The sequence below is a fragment of the Marmota flaviventris genome, chromosome 3 (assembly GCF_047511675.1).
Source record: "Marmota flaviventris isolate mMarFla1 chromosome 3, mMarFla1.hap1, whole genome shotgun sequence".
NCBI lineage: Eukaryota > Metazoa > Chordata > Mammalia > Rodentia > Sciuridae > Marmota > Marmota flaviventris.
This window is the reverse complement of record NC_092500.1, coordinates 133,227,820-133,248,167: the sequence shown is the minus strand read 5'-3', so window position 1 is coordinate 133,248,167 and position 20,348 is coordinate 133,227,820. Positions and strand designations below refer to the sequence as shown.

General features: G+C 33.6%; 1 protein-coding gene across 2 annotated transcripts in view; it reads left to right on the top strand.

Moving 5' to 3' along the window:
- Lonrf1 (LON peptidase N-terminal domain and ring finger 1) overlaps positions 1 to 19,581 on the top strand; it is a 33,095-nt gene extending 13,514 nt beyond the window's left edge. The window contains exons 3-12 of one of the 2 annotated variants that reach the window (XM_027954717.3): positions 488 to 610; positions 3,576 to 3,725; positions 4,399 to 4,639; positions 4,772 to 4,835; positions 6,061 to 6,175; positions 9,564 to 9,685; positions 12,253 to 12,411; positions 12,518 to 12,680; positions 15,682 to 15,834; positions 18,235 to 19,581. In XM_027954717.3, the coding sequence (XP_027810518.1) occupies positions 488 to 610; positions 3,576 to 3,725; positions 4,399 to 4,639; positions 4,772 to 4,835; positions 6,061 to 6,175; positions 9,564 to 9,685; positions 12,253 to 12,411; positions 12,518 to 12,680; positions 15,682 to 15,834; positions 18,235 to 18,393 (1,449 nt within the window). In that variant the 3' untranslated portion in view covers positions 18,394 to 19,581. Of the gene's footprint in view, positions 1 to 487; positions 611 to 3,575; positions 3,726 to 4,398; positions 4,640 to 4,738; positions 4,836 to 6,060; positions 6,176 to 9,563; positions 9,686 to 12,252; positions 12,412 to 12,517; positions 12,681 to 15,681; positions 15,835 to 18,234 lie in introns of both variants that reach the window. The other variant, XM_027954718.3, reaches the window with a different exon arrangement.
- Positions 19,582 to 20,348: the final 767 nt, after the last annotated feature.

The following is a 20,348-nucleotide window of genomic DNA, read 5'->3' as shown; positions in this document are numbered from 1 at the left end:
AAGGACAAAAGACAAAATAAGGATTTATGAAAAGTATCATATCTATAAGTACTTTCTTAAGAAATGGTATAGGCAAAGATAGTAATCTAGAAGACATTTCCCATATTGCCCTGATTGTAAAGTGAACTTTTTTTTCACATTTTAGTATTTCTTTAATGTTGATGCATCTTAAAGTTTGTATAAGTTTACTATTTCCTCTTTCCTTCAAACAACTGATACCAGTAATCTTTAAATTAGTACTTTCTTGAGAGTGAGATAACATTGTATTTTTGGTTTTGCCAAACTCTAACTGGCTGTGAAGTCTGATGAAGGAATCATCTGGGTCTCAGTTCCCCAGCTTTTCAGGGTGGGTAGATGAGCCTTTAAAATACTTTGGCCTCCCTGGGGTCATTCAGTTTCACATTCACATTTCTGAGCCAATTTTTTTTTTTTTTCTTGATTTTGTTAAAAGCTTTATAAAGGTTTCATACATGTGCTTTTGTTGAAGGTCTATTTCAGGAAAGGAAAAGTACTTCAGGATGCTGGCTTTTTAGGAGATGCCTTACAACTCTTTCTTCAGTGCTTGGCCCTTGATGAAGATTTTGCACCTGCAAAGTTACAAGTAGAAAAGGTAATCAGTTTACCAACTTGAATAGTTCAAGACAAGTCTGACACAGGTCTTTTTAGAAATGATTATTAGAAAATTAAATAAAAAGTACACACTAGATGCCCTTCAATAGATGAATGGATAAAAAAAATGTGGCATTTATACACAATGGAGTATTACTCTGCACTAAAAAATGACAAAATCATGGAATTTGCAGGGAAATGGATGGCATTAGAGCAGATTATGCTAAGTGAAGCTAGCCAATCCCTAAAAAACAAATACCAAATGTCTTCTTTGATATAAGGAGAACAACAGAACAGAACAGGGAGGAAGAGCATGAGAAGAAGATTAACATTAAACAGGGACGAGAGGTGGGAGGGAAAGGGAGAGAGAAGGGAAATTGCATGGAAATGGAAGGAGACCCTCATTGTTATACAAAATTACAATATAAGAGGAAGTGAGGGGAAAGAGAAAAAAAAAACCAAGGGGGAGAAATGAATTACAGTAGATGGGGTAGAGAGAGAAGAGGGGAGGGGAGGGGAGGGGAGGGGGGATAGTAGAGGATAGGAAAGGCAGCAGAACACATCAGACACTAGTATGGCAATATGTAAAACAGTGGATGTGTAACCGATGTGATTCTGCAGTCTGTATTTGGGGTAAAAATGGGAGTTCATAACCCACTTGAATCAAATGTATGAAATATGATATGTCAAGAACTATGTAATGTTTTGAACAACCAATAATAAAAATTAAAAAAAAATTAAAATTAAAAAATTTTAAAAAAAGTACATAATAGGAAACATTTGACAAGCAGTTTTCAGTTTCACAGACCTAGTATATTTAATTCTTAGAGAAATCAAAATATTTCATTCACAGATATTTTAATGCAATATTTTTATTTAATTAATTTAAATATTCCTTATTATGGGCAAAATATCGCTAATTTGAAAATGTAAAATCTGAAATGCTTCAAAATCTAAACTTTTGATCATGATGTGATGCCACTTGGAAAATTCCATACCTGATGTCATGTGACAGGTCACACTCAAAATCCAAAAGCACTAAAAATACTGTAGAAGATTGCTTTTGGGCTACATGTGTAAGCTGTATGTGAAACATAAATGAATTTCATGTATAGACTTAGGTCCGATCACCAAGAATAGTGCATTATGAATTTGCAAATATTTAAACAACTCCCATCCCCCAAAAAACTTCTAGTTCCAAGCATTTTGGAAAGGGATTCTACCTGTAATTTGTTCAGTCAAAACCAGATTGACATTCCTTTATTAAACATTGCTTTCATGATGTTGCTGCAATACTGCCGCAGTCAGCATATTTGCCTTAGTTTTCTCAATATTTCATATATATACACACACACACACACATACATATATATACATATATATTATAGATCTACTAACACATCATAGAACAAAACTATGGAAAATGACTTTATATACATTATAATATATATGGGAAAGTGATTTTATTTATATATGGAAAGTGGTTACATATATATGTTAATAGCTACTTAAACATTATAGAACAAAATTATGGAAAACATGAATTGCCATCATATAGAATATACTCTGGCTTTTTAGTGGTGATGTTGTTCAACATACCATTTTTGAGATAACAACCAGGAATTTTTTTATTTTTCATTATTGAACAAGTGTTTCATTTTATGAACATACTACAGTTTGTGGTATTCAGTTAATATTGATTTTTCATTTGTTTCCAGTTTTGCTGGGGTATTTTTTTGTTTTTGTTTTGTTTTTTTACTGTTGTGAATAAAGCTGCTAGGAACATTTTTTGTATAAGTCATTTCATAGACATTCGTTTTTATATCTATTTGATAAATACCTAGGAGTGGAGTTACTGGGTACCTGTGATTTTTTTTTTTTTTTAATATGAGGGAAGATGTTAAAATCTATACACCTTTTTAAATGTTTTTTTTTTTTCCCTTTATTTTGTGTGGTGCTGTGTGTCCAACCGAGTGGCCTATATGTGCTAGGCTACCATTGAATTACATCTCCAGCCCCTAAATGTTTCATCATTAAGTGGGGTGTTAGTTGAGCATCTACTAACACTTTTATTTGTATTGTACACATTTTTATATATTTATTTGTGGATAATTCTAGTTTGATAGAGAGGGCCACTGAAAAACAGAATCTCCAAATTTAGGTTTTAAGAAATGCTCTACTATATATGTAAATACAGTTTATTGGACAACCAAAAAAACCCCACCAGAATCCCTATAATATTTTTGCAGCCGAGTTGTTCCCCTATCTTAACCTTCCCTGTTATAAGCCATCTCCAAGTTTAATTCCCAGTTGGTGTAGGGCAGCTGCCATCTGGTGCTCCCATCTAAGTGCTGAGCATTAGTGACTGACCACACAAGTCTCAGCGATAAATTCAATGTAAATACAAGGAATTTTAAAATTTTATTGTTAGAGGGTCAAATTCTTTCATTCTTATAAATATTCAACAATATACTGTGTCTAACTTGAAAATGCACATAGGTGTGAACCATGAGCTGTTTTGACAGGATAGGTTCACTAATATTCAGAGGTAAATATTTTCTGCCTTGTGATCTCTTTATAATCCTTACGTTAAAAAGTAACCCTTGGGCTGGGGATATAGCTCAGTTGGTAGAGTGCGCAAGTTGCCTCACATAAACAAGGCCCTGGGTTCAATCCTCAGCACCATGGAAGGGAAAAAAAGTTATCCTTCACTTTGGGTACCTTCTCAGGCCATTCTGTGTCTTCCTTTCAGAGTTTTGAATTATTTTGTTGTTTTGAGGTGATTTGACCCATTGAGGCATACATCAGTTTTGTATGACTTTATTGTATTAACCGATCTGTTTTTCTCATTATTAATAATGTCTGATATAAACTTTCTAGACATTCTTCAATATTAGATTAATTTAGTGTTATTCTTAAAAAGACATTATATATTCTTCATTATTTTTATAATATTTCTCCTACAGATTTTATGTGATTTATTATCACCTGAAAACTTAAAAGAAGGCTTGAAGGAATCTTCCTGGAATTCGTTACCATGTATTAAAAACAAACCTTTAGGTTTTCCTTCAGTAATGGAAGAATCTCACACTTCCAGTGAGCTTAACCTGAAGCAGGTAAGGGGTAAGAAGAAAATATCATGGGTGTAGTTCATCTGTTTTTTTTGTTTTTAATATTTATTCTTTAGTTTTAGGTGGACACAGTATCTTTATTTTACATTTATGTGGTGCTGAGGATCGAACCCAGCACCTCAAGCATGCTAGGCAAGCGCTCTACCACTGAGCCACAACCCCAGTCCCTCTCTTTTTTTTTTAAATGTTAAGATCTTTGCTTTCCTGGTTTCAAGCACTTGAACCCATTCAAGCACTTTTAACTTGTCTAGTTATCTTAATAGAATTTTGTCTGTAGTCGTTCATTTATAGTAAAAGTTTTCATGTGAAATATTTACTGATCACAATTTTAGGTCACTTAAATGTCAGAAAACTTAGTTTCTTTGAATATGTAGAACATTATTTTAGTACTTTATAGAACATTGTATTTATTTTAGTACTTTATGAACAACTATATTAGCATGACTACTTTAAACCTCATTATAACATAAGTCAGCTTATATTAATACTGTCAAACATCATTTACTTGAGAGGGGCTTTGGAATTAAAAGTGGGTGCTATTAGTGAGCATCAAAGTGAACATTATAAGGCACCAAAATTTCATTTAGTTTGATTTTTGGCTAGAATAATAATGGATAATAAAGAAATGGGGTTATCTTTGTTGATTATATTTCTGTAGACTGAAGAACTACCAGAGGATACTTCAGAACCTGTCAGAGGAAGTTTAAACCGTGCTCAGTCAGCACAGGCTATCAATTCAAAAGATATGCCTGCCAGAGATGATTGTTTAAAAAGGGTATCCTCAGAACCTTTACTCTCTGTTCAGGAAAAAGGTGTTCTGCTAAAAAGAAAGCTGTCTCTCTTAGAACAGGATGTGGTTGTAAGTGAAGATGGAAGAAATAAGCTTAAAAAACAAGGAGGTAAAAATTTCACTGTACTCATATGAAATAAATTTATTTATTCAGTATGTCCTTTAAACTTTTTTCTAAAGAAGAAAACCCTGTTGTTTGTTTGAATAGAAACGCCTAGTGAAGTCTGTATGTTTTCATTAGATTATGGCGACATCCCAGAAGAATTAATAGATGTCTCAGATTTTGAGTGTTCTCTCTGCATGAGGTCAGTATGTAAAATTTTCTAGATAAATATTTTGTATTAATGTAAATATAAATAATGGTAATAATAGGCAATATAAAGTAATAGAATTCTGGACTAAATATCAGAAGATACAAGTTTTTAGTCCTGGATTTACCTTTTATACTTTGGGCAATTAACCAAATCTCTGAATTTCAGTTTTCCTTGTTTAAGAAGTAGGGTCAATATTGGCATTGATTATGTCCAGCATGTGAGAATCCAGTAGTTTAAGTATAAAAGAAGAATCTAGGAAGTTGTAAGTACTATGAAAGTTATAGATATTATATTTAAACCTAGATATAGCCATGGTTTTAGATTTGGATAAGAATTCTAATTGTACATTTTATGTTTATGATTCTAACTTGTTTTTATTAATCATAAAATCCTTTTTAAGTAACGCTGGATAAGGATCCATTGTGCAGACTACTTTTAATTCTTTAAGACTGAATGTTTTGAAAGAATATTTCTTATTTATATAAATTGTAGTAAAATCAAGGATTAATGAAGTCAAGAGCTCTGAAACAGGTTATACTAAGCTGGGAGTAATTAGTTGTATTCCTGAGCAAGTCTATTCTTAGCCTCTGAGGTGAGGAGATTATACCAGGTGATTTCTAAAGTACCTTTAAATCTGACAATATTTCTAGGGAATGCAAAATATCATGTTTTAGGAAATAATTATAAAGTTAGTAAAATCAGTTTTTCTGCATTGAGTATTGCATCTAGTATTAAGCCTAATAGTTATTTAGGATTCAACAGTAATATGTAGTTTAATGAATTTTATATAGTAATGCTACTAAGAGAACCATTTTTAAGTTGATGATAAATTGGGAATCTAAAACCATACAAAAATAATAATTAAATTATTTATTTTCACTAAGTCTTTGAAATCTGGTGTGCATTTTATATTTACTGTATGTCTCAATTTAAACTAGTAGCATTTCAAGTGCTTAGTTAGCCTCATCTGTTCTATAGCTGTCATATTAGTCAGCACAGGTTTTGGCTCCAAGTGGGCCTTTGTTGATTGAGAACTTTAGTTCAGGAAGGTATAATTGTGCTTATCACTGCCCTTCCCCTCCTTTTCCTGCTCATCAGGCCCTCCTTCTTCTTCTTCTTCTTAAGTAGAGGTTAGCATTGGTCTATAATTTAGTGTAAGCTTTTCAAAATTGGATAGTTTAATTTGAAAACTAATATGTATTTTGGTTGATTTCAGGTTGTTTTTTGAGCCAGTAACAACCCCTTGTGGACATTCATTCTGTAAGAATTGTCTTGAGCGCTGTTTAGATCATGCACCATATTGTCCCCTTTGCAAAGAAAGCTTAAAAGAGGTAAATATATATATTAATATCTGTTTATTGGTCTTAATTTGGTTACACGATCTGATTTCTGTTCAGCCATAGAAATAGTGGCTATAGTGTCCAGAATAAGGTATGTTACCTATGCTGAGTGACTAAAAAGGAAAATATTTTATTATCCATATGCTAATGTAGGAGAAAAATGAAATTGAGAGAGTAGAGGAAAGAAGATAGGTACAAAATACAAAGCCCCTTGTAGTTAAATTTGTTTTTAACAAAAAGAATTATGGTCAGTTACTTGGTCATAGATAAGTTCAGTTTTATTTTAATATTTTAAAAATTTTTATTTATTTGTTTGTGGTGCTGAGAATTGAACCCAGAGCCTCACACATGCTAAGCAAGCGCTCTTCCATTGAGCTATAACCCCATCCCAATAAGTTCAGTTTTAATGATGACAATATTAGAGAAATCATACTGCATTGCCTTTTGCCCTTGATAGTAAGTAAGCCAGATTTTAAGCCTCTCCCAGCTCACTTAACATGTAGAACAGTAGAGCCTTCTGCACTGATAAAAATGCTGTATATCTTTGCTATCCAGGATGGTAGCCACTAGCCACTTATGACTGGTTAAGTACTTGAATTGTGGCTTATGTGACTTAGGAACTGTGTTTTAGTTTTTTGTTTAATTAGCTTAAATTTAAGTAGGCACATGGCTACCACACTACATAGTGCTGCTCTGGAAAATGCTAGACTAGAAGGAAATAGGTGGATGTAGCTTTCCACAGTCCTCTCTGAGTCTGTGATCATTGCCAATGACCTGTGAAATCAGTAGATCTCAGTGTAGTCTCCTGCCCCAAGGGGAGGACAGTACCCTCTCAATCATGTTTGAATGATCAACTAAGGTACAGTGCAAGCCTTGTGATGCTGAGCAATGATGGGGAAAGTGATTCTGTCTGCTGTGACTGATGGGATTGTTTACAGGAAAAGAAAGTCTTCCAAATATGAATAAAAAATTTATAAAAGCATTTTGATTATAGTTATTTCCTATATTAGAAAACAAGACTCTTTACAGATAATAGCCTATGCATACTGTTAACATTTGATATATGCTTTACACACAATGCAAGCTGATATGTAAAGCAGTACCGTATACAGAATGTTTGCAAAGTCAGGATACATAAGATAAAGTTATTCTTAAGAAGTTTACTCATTACTTTTTCAACTAATATGATCAGTGTTTTCAGATAAAGTATTCTAAACCTGTTTTTCTAGTTGTTTTAGATACTCTGTAGTATAATTATGCTTCTTTTCAGATTAGCTGTTAGATCCACTGATTTCATTTAGAGACAGTTTTTTCTTAAAAACCATTGGAATTCAAAGAAAAACATAGAGCATGTTATTTGAAAACACAGCTAACATACTGTTTTAAAATGTGTATCCTCTCCAACTTTGAAGATACTTTGCATGATATAGTTTGTAAAATCTAAATATATGGAATTTTAAAGAGGTGGGTGTAGTTTTCCATAATCCTCTCTCAGAGTCTGTGATCATTGCCAATGACCTGTAAAACCAGTAGATCTCAGTGGAGATATTAATAATATCAATATTAATTGATATTATTGAATAATAATTAATAACATCAATATTACATTATTCTCCACAGTTTTACATTTTTTCTACTTGTCATTTTAATTTGTTCATTTTTACATTTAAATATATTTTAATGACCTAATTTTGAGAGCAGTATAACAGTAAAATAATTTAGCATTTCTCTATTGTTCAGTTTAGAAGTTGTTTTCTTCTTCTTTTTTTAATATACCATGCTTTTGTGAAAAGAATTTTAAAGTAATGATTGTATGAATTGTTGATTGTTCATTAGGTTAAATTCCTGGGAGGTGAATTTACTGGATCAAAAGCTTTATAAAACTCTTAAAACCAATTGCCAGATTATCTAGCCCACAGAAATGTTACACATATTTCGAATTCCTATTAGTAATGTAAAAGAGGCCATTTCCCCGCAACTTTAATTACATGGGCATTCAATTTTCAAGCGTCTTTATCAATTTAATCGATAATAAAGAACTGCTTTTATAGTGTCTGTATTCTGATTAATCTTATCATAAACTCTTAAATTATCTCTGTACATATTTTCTGCTTAATGGTACTTCTCTAAATCTATAGCCCAATGGTTCCTAAAATATGTTCCCCTGACCAGTAGCATCTGTATCACCTGAAAACTTGTTGGAAATACACATTCTCAGACCCCACTCCATATCCACTAATCAGAATCTCAGGTAGAGCTCAGCAATTCATATTTTAACAAGCCCTGATTGATTCTTAAATTTGAAAACCACTTCTACACCATTTTACCAAAGTCTCACATTTCCTAATGTATTTGTCATTGGATATTGACACATACCTATCCCCCACCCTTTTTCTGGCTCTACAGATTAAATGATAGGTTCTCTTTGTCTTGTGATTGTCTCCCAAGAGTTTTTCTTCACTATGTGTATTTAATAAAATTTATATTGGCATTTTCTGTGTACTCAGTCTTACCTGGTCTTTGGCCCTAAGCAATTTTTAGTTTAATTACCGAGTACAATTATCCATATTTATATAATACAATGCAGGGAATGGTAAGTTCTTGTATATGGTAAAATATGGGGATTTAGGGAGACAGAAAAATAAGGAAAGCTTTATAATAAAAAGGTAAATTTGGAGCCAGTCTTAAAGGATAGTTTCTTTTTATAAGCAGGAGTGAAATAGATGGTTTTTATCAGTTGAAATAGAAAATGACACAAAAATGCACAAGGACTGCAGTTCAGTGTTTAAGAAGTAGCATAAATGTACCATTTTGTATAGGGGATGGTGGATCACACAGTAATAGTGTATCCTGATATAAGGTCTGAGTGACCGTGACAATAATAGGAAAACCTGAAAGAAAAATTATCCAGAGTCTTTGCCTCTGAAAGCGGTAACCAAAGAGAGGAATTGTTTTGTTTTTCTTCAGTAAGGGAAATGCATTATATTCTTCAGCCTTATCTTCATTTTATTTCTGAGTCAAAATGATAGTTTCAGTAAGTACCATGAGCTGTCAGGTGGAAACTGGACTGTGTTGTGGGAGATGGAAGGGGCAAGGCTGACCACTGCTAATGAAGGATTTTTGATTATAGCAGGAAATATTCTTAAATGCAGTGTTTGGTTCAGGTTGCAACCTTGTACCTTGAATGCTTTTGAGGAAAGCCTCAGATAGGTTTACTCGTGAAGGGTGCAGCGTTATCCACTGCTATGTCCCCTCCATAATTAAACTTACTCAGAATCGACTGTATATGGAATAAAAGCTTTAATATATCAGTTAAACTGTTTCACATGTTTTATACCATAGGAAAACAACTGGAATGTAAAATAATATTGTCTTTTAGTATCTAGCAGATAGGAGGTACTGTGTCACACAGCTGTTGGAAGAATTAATAGTGAAGTATCTGCCTGATGAACTGTCTGAGAGAAAAAAAATATATGATGAAGAAACTGCTGAACTCTCACAGTAAGTTTCTTCTCATAAAAATTAACTTGATCAAATCATAAACCATTACCCTTGAAAATAGTAATGAAAAATCTTCCCACAGTAAACTGGATCCTGTCCTTAAGTCACTCTAGCCAAGGCATATTTTTAAAAAATAGTGATTAACTTCCCCATATCCTCAGCAGACAAAGTTTATTTTAAAAGTTCATTTGGTAGTATCTAGGTGTTCTAATAGGGAGTTTTTGACTCATTTCTTTGGACTGAAGTATTATTGAGGTGGGAGAGGAATTTCCTGAGTGACAGTCAAGCAGTGGAATGGGAGTTAGAGAGATGGAGCCTGTAACAGTAACATGGATGGTAACAGTAGCTCTCTTGTCTCATGACTCTGTAGGAGGTAAACAGTAAATGACTTAAGTTAGTAGGGGATTTTTAGCCAATTAGAGGTTTGGAAGGGGACCAAAGACTGAAATTTGAAGGAATGACTTAGAGGCCAAATTATCAGAAAAAAATACCGAATGGGGGCAGAACTAAGATAGGATCAGACAGGTGAAACTCCCAAGGTGCCTTTGGTATATAGTAACACACCACTGTTAGGGCACAAACAACTGATTGGAGCTGGGTAGGTTGGGCCTGACTTTGATTGCCCTGTACTACTTTCTTATACTTTTCTCCCCTTCTTTTCCTTTAATGTCTTTCCCTCTTTTACTAGTCACTGAGGTCTCTCTGAATTTCTTTCACAGGTTTTTAATTTGTTAACTCTGCTTTAACTGAACACCCTGAAGAACAATATTGTAATCTTATATGCTGTTTTTATTTAACAACTTTTTTGCTTCTATCATATTTCAAAACATAAATGGAACATTTTCTATTTCTGTTTCTAAAGCAAAATCAATTGTACTTGTAGACGTTTCTTTTTCGATATGTGCCCATCAAGTGTCAATAGGCTATTGACCTTCAATAAAAGAAAGATTTCTATTGTTTTCTTTATAGAAATTGATAGTAACTTGTCTTTCCACAGAATTGACATTTTGTGTGGTTTTATGATAGAAAATATTCTGATGTGAGGGCTGTGAACCTTTTTGATCAGCACTGAAAGTCTAGATTTAAGAAAACTGCAGTTTGACCTTTTAAATCTTAGTGATGCAACCTGACTGCTGTCAGAGGAGTGGTAAAAGCAAGGGAAGGAGAAGCCCTAGCATGCGGAGATCTGAGGGTGGTGGAAAGAAGCTGAAGGAAATCTTGCTTGTTACTCGTGGGGCTATTTAAAAAAAAATTAAACATATTTTTATTAAGTATTATATTTACATAAGTAATTTATGGTCATTTTGAAGAAGACTACAAAATGAGCAGAAACACTATATCTGGTAACCCAAAAAAGAATCACAGGTGACATTTTGGCATGTCTTCCCAGACTTTACTGTATAGATAAGTTCTTTTTAAAGAAAGATGGGATCATATTATTTATAGTGTTCTCTAACCTCCTCCTCACATCAACACAGTTTTTCTAAGTCAGTGTTGGACACGTTGTCTTTCAGTGGAAAGCATAGTATTTCATTTTAGTGATAAACCATACTTCACTAGTCTCTTGTTTTTGCTTCCAAGTTTTGGCTACTATACAATGCTAAAGTGAGCATTCGTATAGTAATTACAGGATTATTTCTCAAAGAAAGCCTGTTAGTTCCAAGCACATGGACATTTCCTATCAAAAACAAAATTTCTGATTTACCGAGCTAAGTACTTATTTGGCATGCTTAATACTATTTAAAACTGTCCCATGGTGCTAGCCCCCCTGCCCCAGTGTAGCCTTTATTCTTCTTTTCTATCAATCTGGTAGTGAAAAATATTATACCATTTTAGGGTTATCTGGAAAAAATGTTATCTAGTTGATTTTTATTTTATTTTTTATTTTTTGGTACTGGGAATTGAAGCCAGAGGCGCTTAACTGTTGAGCCACGTCCTCAGCTTTTTTCATATGTATTATTTTGAGACAGGGTTTTACTAAAGTGCTTAGGGCCTTGCTAAGTTGCTGAGGCTGGCTTTGAACTCAGGATCCTCCTCCTGCCTCAGCCTCCTAAGCCACTGGGATTACAGGCAGACAATGCCACTGTGCCCAGTTGAATTATGTTTTTTGATCATTTGAAAATATTTTAATGCCTAAGAAGTTTTAATTACTTGCTTTTTTCTATTGTGGGAGCTCATCTTATTGTTATCTAGTAATTACAGTATATTTTATGGATAAATGAAATTAATACTGACCTTTGTTACAAATATTTTAAACATATTTTAATATAAAATATTAGTTATAATAAATTCCCTTTTGATTTATAAAGGTACTTATCTCTGTGTGATAACCTAGTATTTTGAAATTCAAACTTATAAATAAGAGGATCACAAACAGGTTTTTAGAGTTAATATGGCATCAGTGTGAGTTTAATGAAGGTGTTGCTGGTTCTTATTCTTGCCAGGAATTAAAATCATATTATTTAGAACTGATTTGGTTTTGTTTTTCATTTATTTAAAGCTATTATAAACATCACTTGTTTTATTGTATGTTTTGATCTGTAATAATGAAACATCTTTTCCTTCAGCTTGACCAAGAATGTTCCAATATTTGTTTGCACTATGGCCTACCCCACTGTGCCTTGTCCTCTTCATGTGTTTGAGCCAAGATACAGACTGATGATTCGAAGAAGTATGCAGACTGGAACCAAGCAGTTTGGGATGTGTGTCAGTGACACACAAAATAGGTATGCTTTTTGTGAACTTAAATGTTTTTATTTATGCTGGAACTTTCTTTGAACAAGAATGAGAACTTGTACACTTACTTTGACACTGACCTGATTTTTCTTTCAGTTTTGCAGATTATGGTTGTATGTTACAAATTAGAAATGTACATTTCTTACCTGATGGAAGGTCTGTGGTTGATACAGTTGGAGGAAAGCGGTTCAGGGTTCTAAAAAGAGGAATGAAAGATGGATATTGCACTGCAGACATTGAATACCTGGAAGATGTTAAGGTATTTAAAATATTATTTTTCTAGCACACCCTGGTCTACCCAGTGATTGTGATGCAGGCATACAGGCTGATATTTTCTAGGCACATGAATCAGTTCTTACTGTCGGAGACCCTCATTACTGTCCCTTATGAGAATTAGCTCCAGGTGCCTTTTTCTTATCTTGAGTTTGAATTGTTATACATTCAGGAGAATTTGAGAGCCTAGAACCTCCATCCTCTTCATTTTTGCATGCTTGCCCACCAGCACAGTGTCTAGATTGTATGTGTTGATACGTACATACATGCATGTGTGTATATGCTTGATAGTTATTAAACAGTAGCAGTTGACTAAGTTGAACTGCCAACCCATCTAAGTTTTCAAAAGTTGCTAATCTGTCTTGTTTTATGGAATTTGTTTAGTAATCAAAGGTTGATACAATTAGTAGACTGAAAGATAAACATTAAAATGTTCACATATTAAAATTGTTCCTGTGCCTAAGATCACCTTAATGATAAAATAAATACAGTTGAATGCTGTGTTAAAACTGTCAGGCATCACAGATAAAGTACTGTCAAGTATATGTATCGGTGATACCTCATCTGGGAAGGGCATGATGGAGGTACCTTCTTGGATAGGATTAATGTTGCCCTTTTGATGTTTCCAGAACCTAATTCACTAACTTCAGTTAATTGAGGTACTGGAAAAATGACTTGTGATGTTATAAGTATCAAATTGAAGCTACTTTCTTTGGCAAAGGAATTATAAAAGCAAATCTTACATTAATCACTTATTTATTGATCTATTTATGTCTTTCATTTCAGTCAACATTTATTGAATGTTGATTTTAGACATTTTCCTAATCATTAGTTCATTGAATTTTCACAACTATAAAATAACAGATGAGGAAAGTACAATTCAGAGGTATTAACTAATTTACCCAAGCTTCTGTATGTCATGTAACAAAATGATTCAAAGCCAACTATTTGCTCCCAAGCTATGTGCTTTATGTTTGTACCATATTGCCTCTCTGGTGATAAACTTAGTTTGCTATCACCTGTCTTATCTTATTATATACATGCCATTGGGACACTTTGCTCTGTGCAGCAGACCAAAAATATTGGGTAGTTGAAATTTTGAGTTGAAGGTATACTTTGTACTTTGGGCATTGGTTAATGGAAACTTTGCTGAAGGTAATGCTCTATGTAAGACTAATAACCCTATTTTAATTTTATGTAAATTTACATCTTCATATATTGCATTTGATGTGAAAATCTCTTGAGTGTATAGCTAAACATATGTGTGTATATACACACACAATAGGGTGATTTACTGAAAACATGTTTAGAAAGCTGAATCTTTTGTGTGGTCTTAGGAATTTATTTTTTCTCACCTTAGTAGCATCTAAATAGTGATTTTCTTGTCCATCCTGGAAACTCTTCTCAAATTTGTTTCTATTTCAAAGTATTTTTTTCTTATTATAGTAATTATTTTTGTGACTTCTAATGAAAGTTTAAGTTCTATTATATTATTACATAGAGTTCTAAATCTAGCTTTTAAAATTCCTGCATGCTTCCTGGTTGGCTCCTTTTTCTAAGACTCATGGGGTTATTCCACAGCCCATGATTCATTTCTTCAGTTTTGTAAGGGTGTTAAAGGAGATAATTTTTTATCTATTTTAATAATTTGATAGGTCACAAGTTTGTTTTTTACTCATATCAATTCCTGTGTATGTTAGCAGGTGACTAAATCTTATATAGTCATTGCAAGACCACAATTGTTCAATCATAAGGTCTTTGCTCCCCTTTTTCAAAATTTTTAATAAAATGCACGCAAAATTTACCATTTTAGCCATTTTTAAGTGTACAGTTCAGTGACATTAATACATTTGTGCTGCTGGGCTGGGGTTGTGGCTCAGTGGTAGAGCACTCGCCTAGCACATGTGAGGCCCTAAGTTCAATCCTCAGCACCACATAAAAAAATAAATGGATAAGATAAAGGTATTCTGTCCAACTACAACTAAAAAAATATATATATATATATATATATATATATATATATATATATAATATAAAAAATACATTCATGCTGTTATGCAAAATATAGATCCTTTTAAAAGTTTAGTTCTAATTTTCATTTCAATTTTTCAAAAGAAAAAAGTCTGTTCTTTTGTCTGTTGTATGCTATAGTCTTACCTTTTATATTTTAAAATCTTTTCAGAGTCCTTTTGTTGTTTTCATGTTAGTCATCCTTGAAGTATGAAAGGCTTAGTCAGCCTGTAATTTGTTCAGATGAGTTAATATATATGAAACAGAGGGTGAGCTGGCAATGTAGCAAGTGGGATGTAAGTGTGTGTCAAAGGAATGGTTATAAGATAGGTGAATTAACCTAGATCTTCCACCTGTGTTCTGTTGGATTCTTCTTCAAGCTGGAAGACTGATGCACCTATTTTACATATGCAGTTTGGTCATTCAGTAAGCTCAAGGTTACACTGAGGTATTGTAGAGTTACCACAGATATGATAGCTTTGATATAGCCTTGTGATGTTAGAGCAGAAGTCAAACATTATATAAATTATCCTCAAATTTTTTATCTCCTGGCATTGTATAACATGGTTATTTATTGCTATTTATTGTTTGGTTTTGTGTTTTGACCCAGTTTCCTGGTAAAAGATGTATTTTTGTCCTCCTCCTGTTACTACTTGTTGCTATGTGTTCTGCATTCTGACCCCTATTTTTCTGTAGACCTTTGAGCCAGAACTTACTCCCAACCTTACAGACAGGGAACTATCTGTAGGGCTTAGCAAGGCTAGATGGAAGTCAGGCTTTGCTGTCTTTCTTTAGTCTGTCCCTTTAGCACTATGTGAGGCAGAAATATATTATATTATAGCTAAAGACCAATATTCGGGTAATCTTAGCACTAAGGTAAGTACTCCTTGTTTTCTGATACTGTTTTGCATTTCTGTTAGTTTGGTGATGTGGACAGGGAGATGAGACACAGGTAACTTACTGACCATTCTTTCTAGGTTGAAAATGAAGATGAGATCAAGAGTCTCAGAGAGCTTCATGATTTGGTATACTCTCGAGCCTGCAGCTGGTTTCAGAATTTAAGAGATAGATTTCGAAGTCAGATTCTTCAGCACTTTGGATCAATGCCTGAGAGGGAGGAAAACCTTCAGGTATGATGGCTTTGATATTGCTTCCAAAAGTCTCACCTTTTTTAATAAACAAAAATTAATAGCTTTTCATTTTCTCTTTTTTTAAATAGCATTTTTTACCCTCCCCCACTCATCTTTAGAATTGACTACATTCTTCAAAGCAGGGGTATTTACTATGATTTACATAGCAGAGGAGCAGAGGATTGAAAATAGTTATCAGATAAAATGCCTGTGGGAGGAAGTGGCAGAGAAGGAGAAAGTAAATACCTGAAGATTTTCAAAAGGAGGCATAAGGAATTTAAAATGGGACATTATCCGCCCTTAAACTGTGACTACAAGATAGCTGTGTCTTTGAGCTCATCAGCTGTTACTCTTATTCTTTGACACTGAAGAGTTGTACAATTTTCTGTACTTGTTAAAAATCCTTTCTTACCTCTTCTTTTATTCCCAACATCTTACCCACTATTTTAATCCATTTTTGTCCATTTGTTTAATATTTCACTGTTCATGAAGCTATTATTCTTAAGGTCTTATTCAGGTACTTGGAGTTTACATGTATGCTTAATCTAATTAATGTGTATCAGGCACTTGTGTGCAGATCTGTGTAGTAGGTACTGCAGGAGGCATATAAGAAGGGTTCCTCTCCTGGGAAATCTGATTATAGACTCATCAAATGCCAACTTTTAGGTACAAACATTTTGAATTGAATGAAGTGTGATAGATTACATAAAGGAATGACTGTAAACAGTTATACAAAGATGGAGAATCTACAGTGATTCATACTGCTTCACATTCACTTTTTCAAGGGTTGGTCTAAGTCTATCTGAATCCCAATTGAATCCTTCACCTGTACTTGAAATTTCAACATCAGGCCACCTCCAAATTGAGAATAGTACTCCTTTTCTGTCTAGCATATTATCAGTTGCCATGTGTTTGTTTTATCCTGGCTGCTTGAATCTAATTAAATGTGACCAAAATGGGCTCTAATAAAAACAAAACTGAACAAGTAAATTTTAAATCTTGGGGGGAAAAAAAAAACTTAAATAAAAATTCATCATTGCTTTCTTATCATCTTCACCACCCTGCTCATTTATCTTCAGTCCTTTCTGTTAATAATAGTATGAACCAGGATTTAGTCAGGAAAACAGAAGCAGCCATTTTGCATATTCCAGGAATGAAGGGTTTACTATAAAACATAAAGTATATACAATAGTTGGAGAGCTGATAGAGCAAAGGTCAGGGGTGTTTCCATTAGAGGTCAGGGAATCTGTTGCCATAGATCACCTGCAACAGTGAAGCAGGGTGCTTCTGAATAAACTGTGGGGAAGCTGTTATAATTTTTAGGAATTATAGGCCCTACCAGTATTTCTACAGCAGTGGAGCCAGTAGTTTTCAAGAATTCTCTGTAAAGCTGCTGCCCTCACTTTGTAGCAGTCTCCAGAGAAGAACAACCTCTTTTCCAATTTCCACATCTCCCAAGAGTGCCTCTAACCTGGAGTGAAATGGAGGAGGAAATTCTGGGAAATGTAGTTTTTGATGTTGAAAAGCAGAAGGAGCTACTGGTGAGGCTGGATTGAGAACAGGCATTACAAAATATAGAAATCTAACTTGGTTCTAAAAGAAGCTTACTGAGATCAACACTCTGGCAGTTCCTTTTGTCATTCTGAAACTTCACATTTCAGGTCCAATGTAAAGCAATTATGTGCAGTAAGAGGCTTACGAATCCTTTTATGTAAATTCCTAGTTCTTTTGGTAGCCACTGGTTAGCCCTTGAAACATAGAGGGACTTCTTTGTGGAGATATGTTTCTTTTTCAAACTAAACTGGAAGCCAAGATTTTTTTTTCTTATATCTTTTTTAGGATTCCATAATAAAAAGAAAATTTTAAATATCAATTAACTTTTTAATGCTTTAAATATGTATTTTAAGGAAACAGTTAACTAGGACTAGTTTTTCTCCCATGGGACATTTGACACTATCTGGAGGCATTTTTAGATATCATAACTGCAGATGTGCTGTTGGCATTTAGTGAATAGAGGTCATAGATGCTGCTAGTACTACAGTGCACAGCCTCACACTACAAAGGATTATCTGGCCCCAAATATCAATAGCCTGAGTTGGAGAAACCATGCCTTAAGGCAGTGTCATCCAGAGGAAAGAGGGCTGGCTGTGGAGCCAGATCTGAATTGAAATATTTGCTGTGCATCATACAAGCTAAGAGATCTTGGACAATGGAATTATGTTTCCAAGCTTTAGTTTCCCCATTTATTTAGGCTTAAAATGGTATCCTGCCATTATGATTATTAATGGAATGCAAGATGGCACCTCACACATATTGAAGTGTTCAGTCAGTAGTAGGTTTTTAGTTATTATTGCATAAATACTTGTTTTATTAATACTATTAACTGTTTATTAATTTCAGGCAACCCCTAATGGACCTGCATGGTGTTGGTGGCTTCTTGCAGTTCTTCCTGTAGATCCTCGATATCAGTTGTCAGTCTTGTCAATGAAGTCTTTGGAAGAACGGCTGACAAAGATACAGCATATACTGACCTATTTTTCTAGAGACCAATCTAAATAACTAACTGCTTGGATCTTACTTTAACGTAATCCTAATCTGGCTGTGTGAACAGCTAGATTGTCCGCTGCCTTTGCACATCCAGTGCTGGTCTAAGAAATGTAATGAAACTTTTTTTTTTCCTTCAACCTCCTGAATCTTGGATTTTCAAATGAATACCTTCAACTAGGATTTAGACCACTAAGAACTTGCACAGAAAAACACGCACTGAATGTGTGTTAAACCTCTACATTGTGATGAAGTTGCACTATGTACCATATTCTAAAATGAATTAAGAACTCTGTGTATGTATGTAGTATGTATGTGTGTATGTGTGAATGGGTGCGCCTGTGTGAGCAGTATGTGTGTATTTTCTCTGGCTTTAAAATTTTAAAAGGAAAAAAAAAAAAAAGCCATAGAGAGCAGAATTTGCCGAGGGTCATTTATTGCCCAAGTTTACAACAATAGCGATAGAAGTTTTTGCAAATTGAATTTGCCTCAGATTTATTTGTCCTAATGCTTATATTTGCACAAGTATGTAAAATATGGTACTGAGTATCATTCTTTGTTGGAAATACTGCTCTTACTGAACTGTCTTGACCAGTAACTATGACACAGTTTCTTTCTTATTTATGTAAATAACTTGCATCCCAGTGACCGACAGGCATTGGATGCAGAACCTAGAGCCAGTTTTCAGGAACAATTGCAAACCTGACATGGTACTGTGCATCTATTCATAAAATACTTAAAACTGTGAAAATATCGTTTACATTTAATTGTACATAAAGGTAAATGGAGAACTCAATTCAGTACCAGTTAGTTTGTACATTTTAGGGGGCTATTCACATTAACTGCCCATCTATGTAATTTATAGTTTGACATGATGTGTTTGTTTAAAAAGTTACGTAGTATAAACCCATTAAGGATCTGAGGAGAGAGAAGAAGCTTAATGTAGAACTAAGCTTTTAAAAGTTTGTTTTGTTTTTAATTCTGGTCTTGGTGCGAATGTTAGTTATGCCTTATTCATACCACAGTTAGGTCACCATGCTGTGACATGGTTTCTATTCATGCTGCCCTAGATACTTTTGTAATTATTTGTTGCAAACTTGTGACTGTCCCTATTAACTTTCTTTTATGTAAGTAATTTGTAAAAGTTTCTTAAAATTTTTGCTTTTGCTTATTTAATTTTGAATAAAAGCTTAATTCATAATAGTTTTTCTCTTAAATATTAGATCAGTGTCAAAAAAAAAAAAAAAAGATCAGTAGAGGAACCAAACTATATATAGTAAAGAACAAATGGGTTTTGCTTACTGTTTTATGTTAAAACATGAGCTGTGGTTTTCAAAATGCTTTGTTTACTTTTTTAAGCAAAGAATGAAGTATCTTGAGGCTTCTGAGATCCTAGAGCCATCATTTAAAACAGTTTTAATCTTTTAAGAAATCCATGTCCCTTTAGATAAAATTCTTTCTTAATGCTACCCCACTTGAGACTCCTGTGTATTAGACTTGACTACTTCTGCCCTCAGTTCCCCAGCCAAGATTTTCCAAGTATAAGTAAGTCATCTTTTAATATTCAGTATTTTTATAAAAAATAGTGAAGACATGACTCTCTAGAAGACCACCTTCACACTCACAATTATGCCAATTAGGACTCTGTTCTAAGGAATGAGCTATTCCCTGAAACATCAGTAGTTTTTGAAATATTCAACTTTCTTATATTTACAAAAATGCGTGATAAGGGATTTGTTAGTATAAATGAAGATTTTATCTATATATTTCTCAAAATATATCAAATGCAAAAGGAATTACCTGGGTGTCAAATCCACATTTTTAGTATATAATGGACACTCAAAGGGGCATTTAATGATTTCCATATATGTACACGTTTTTACACATACCAATAGAAATTTGTGGGCCTTATTTATTATTTGATCCTAATTTTGTGACAAATGATCTCTGACAATTACTCTAGATTTTTT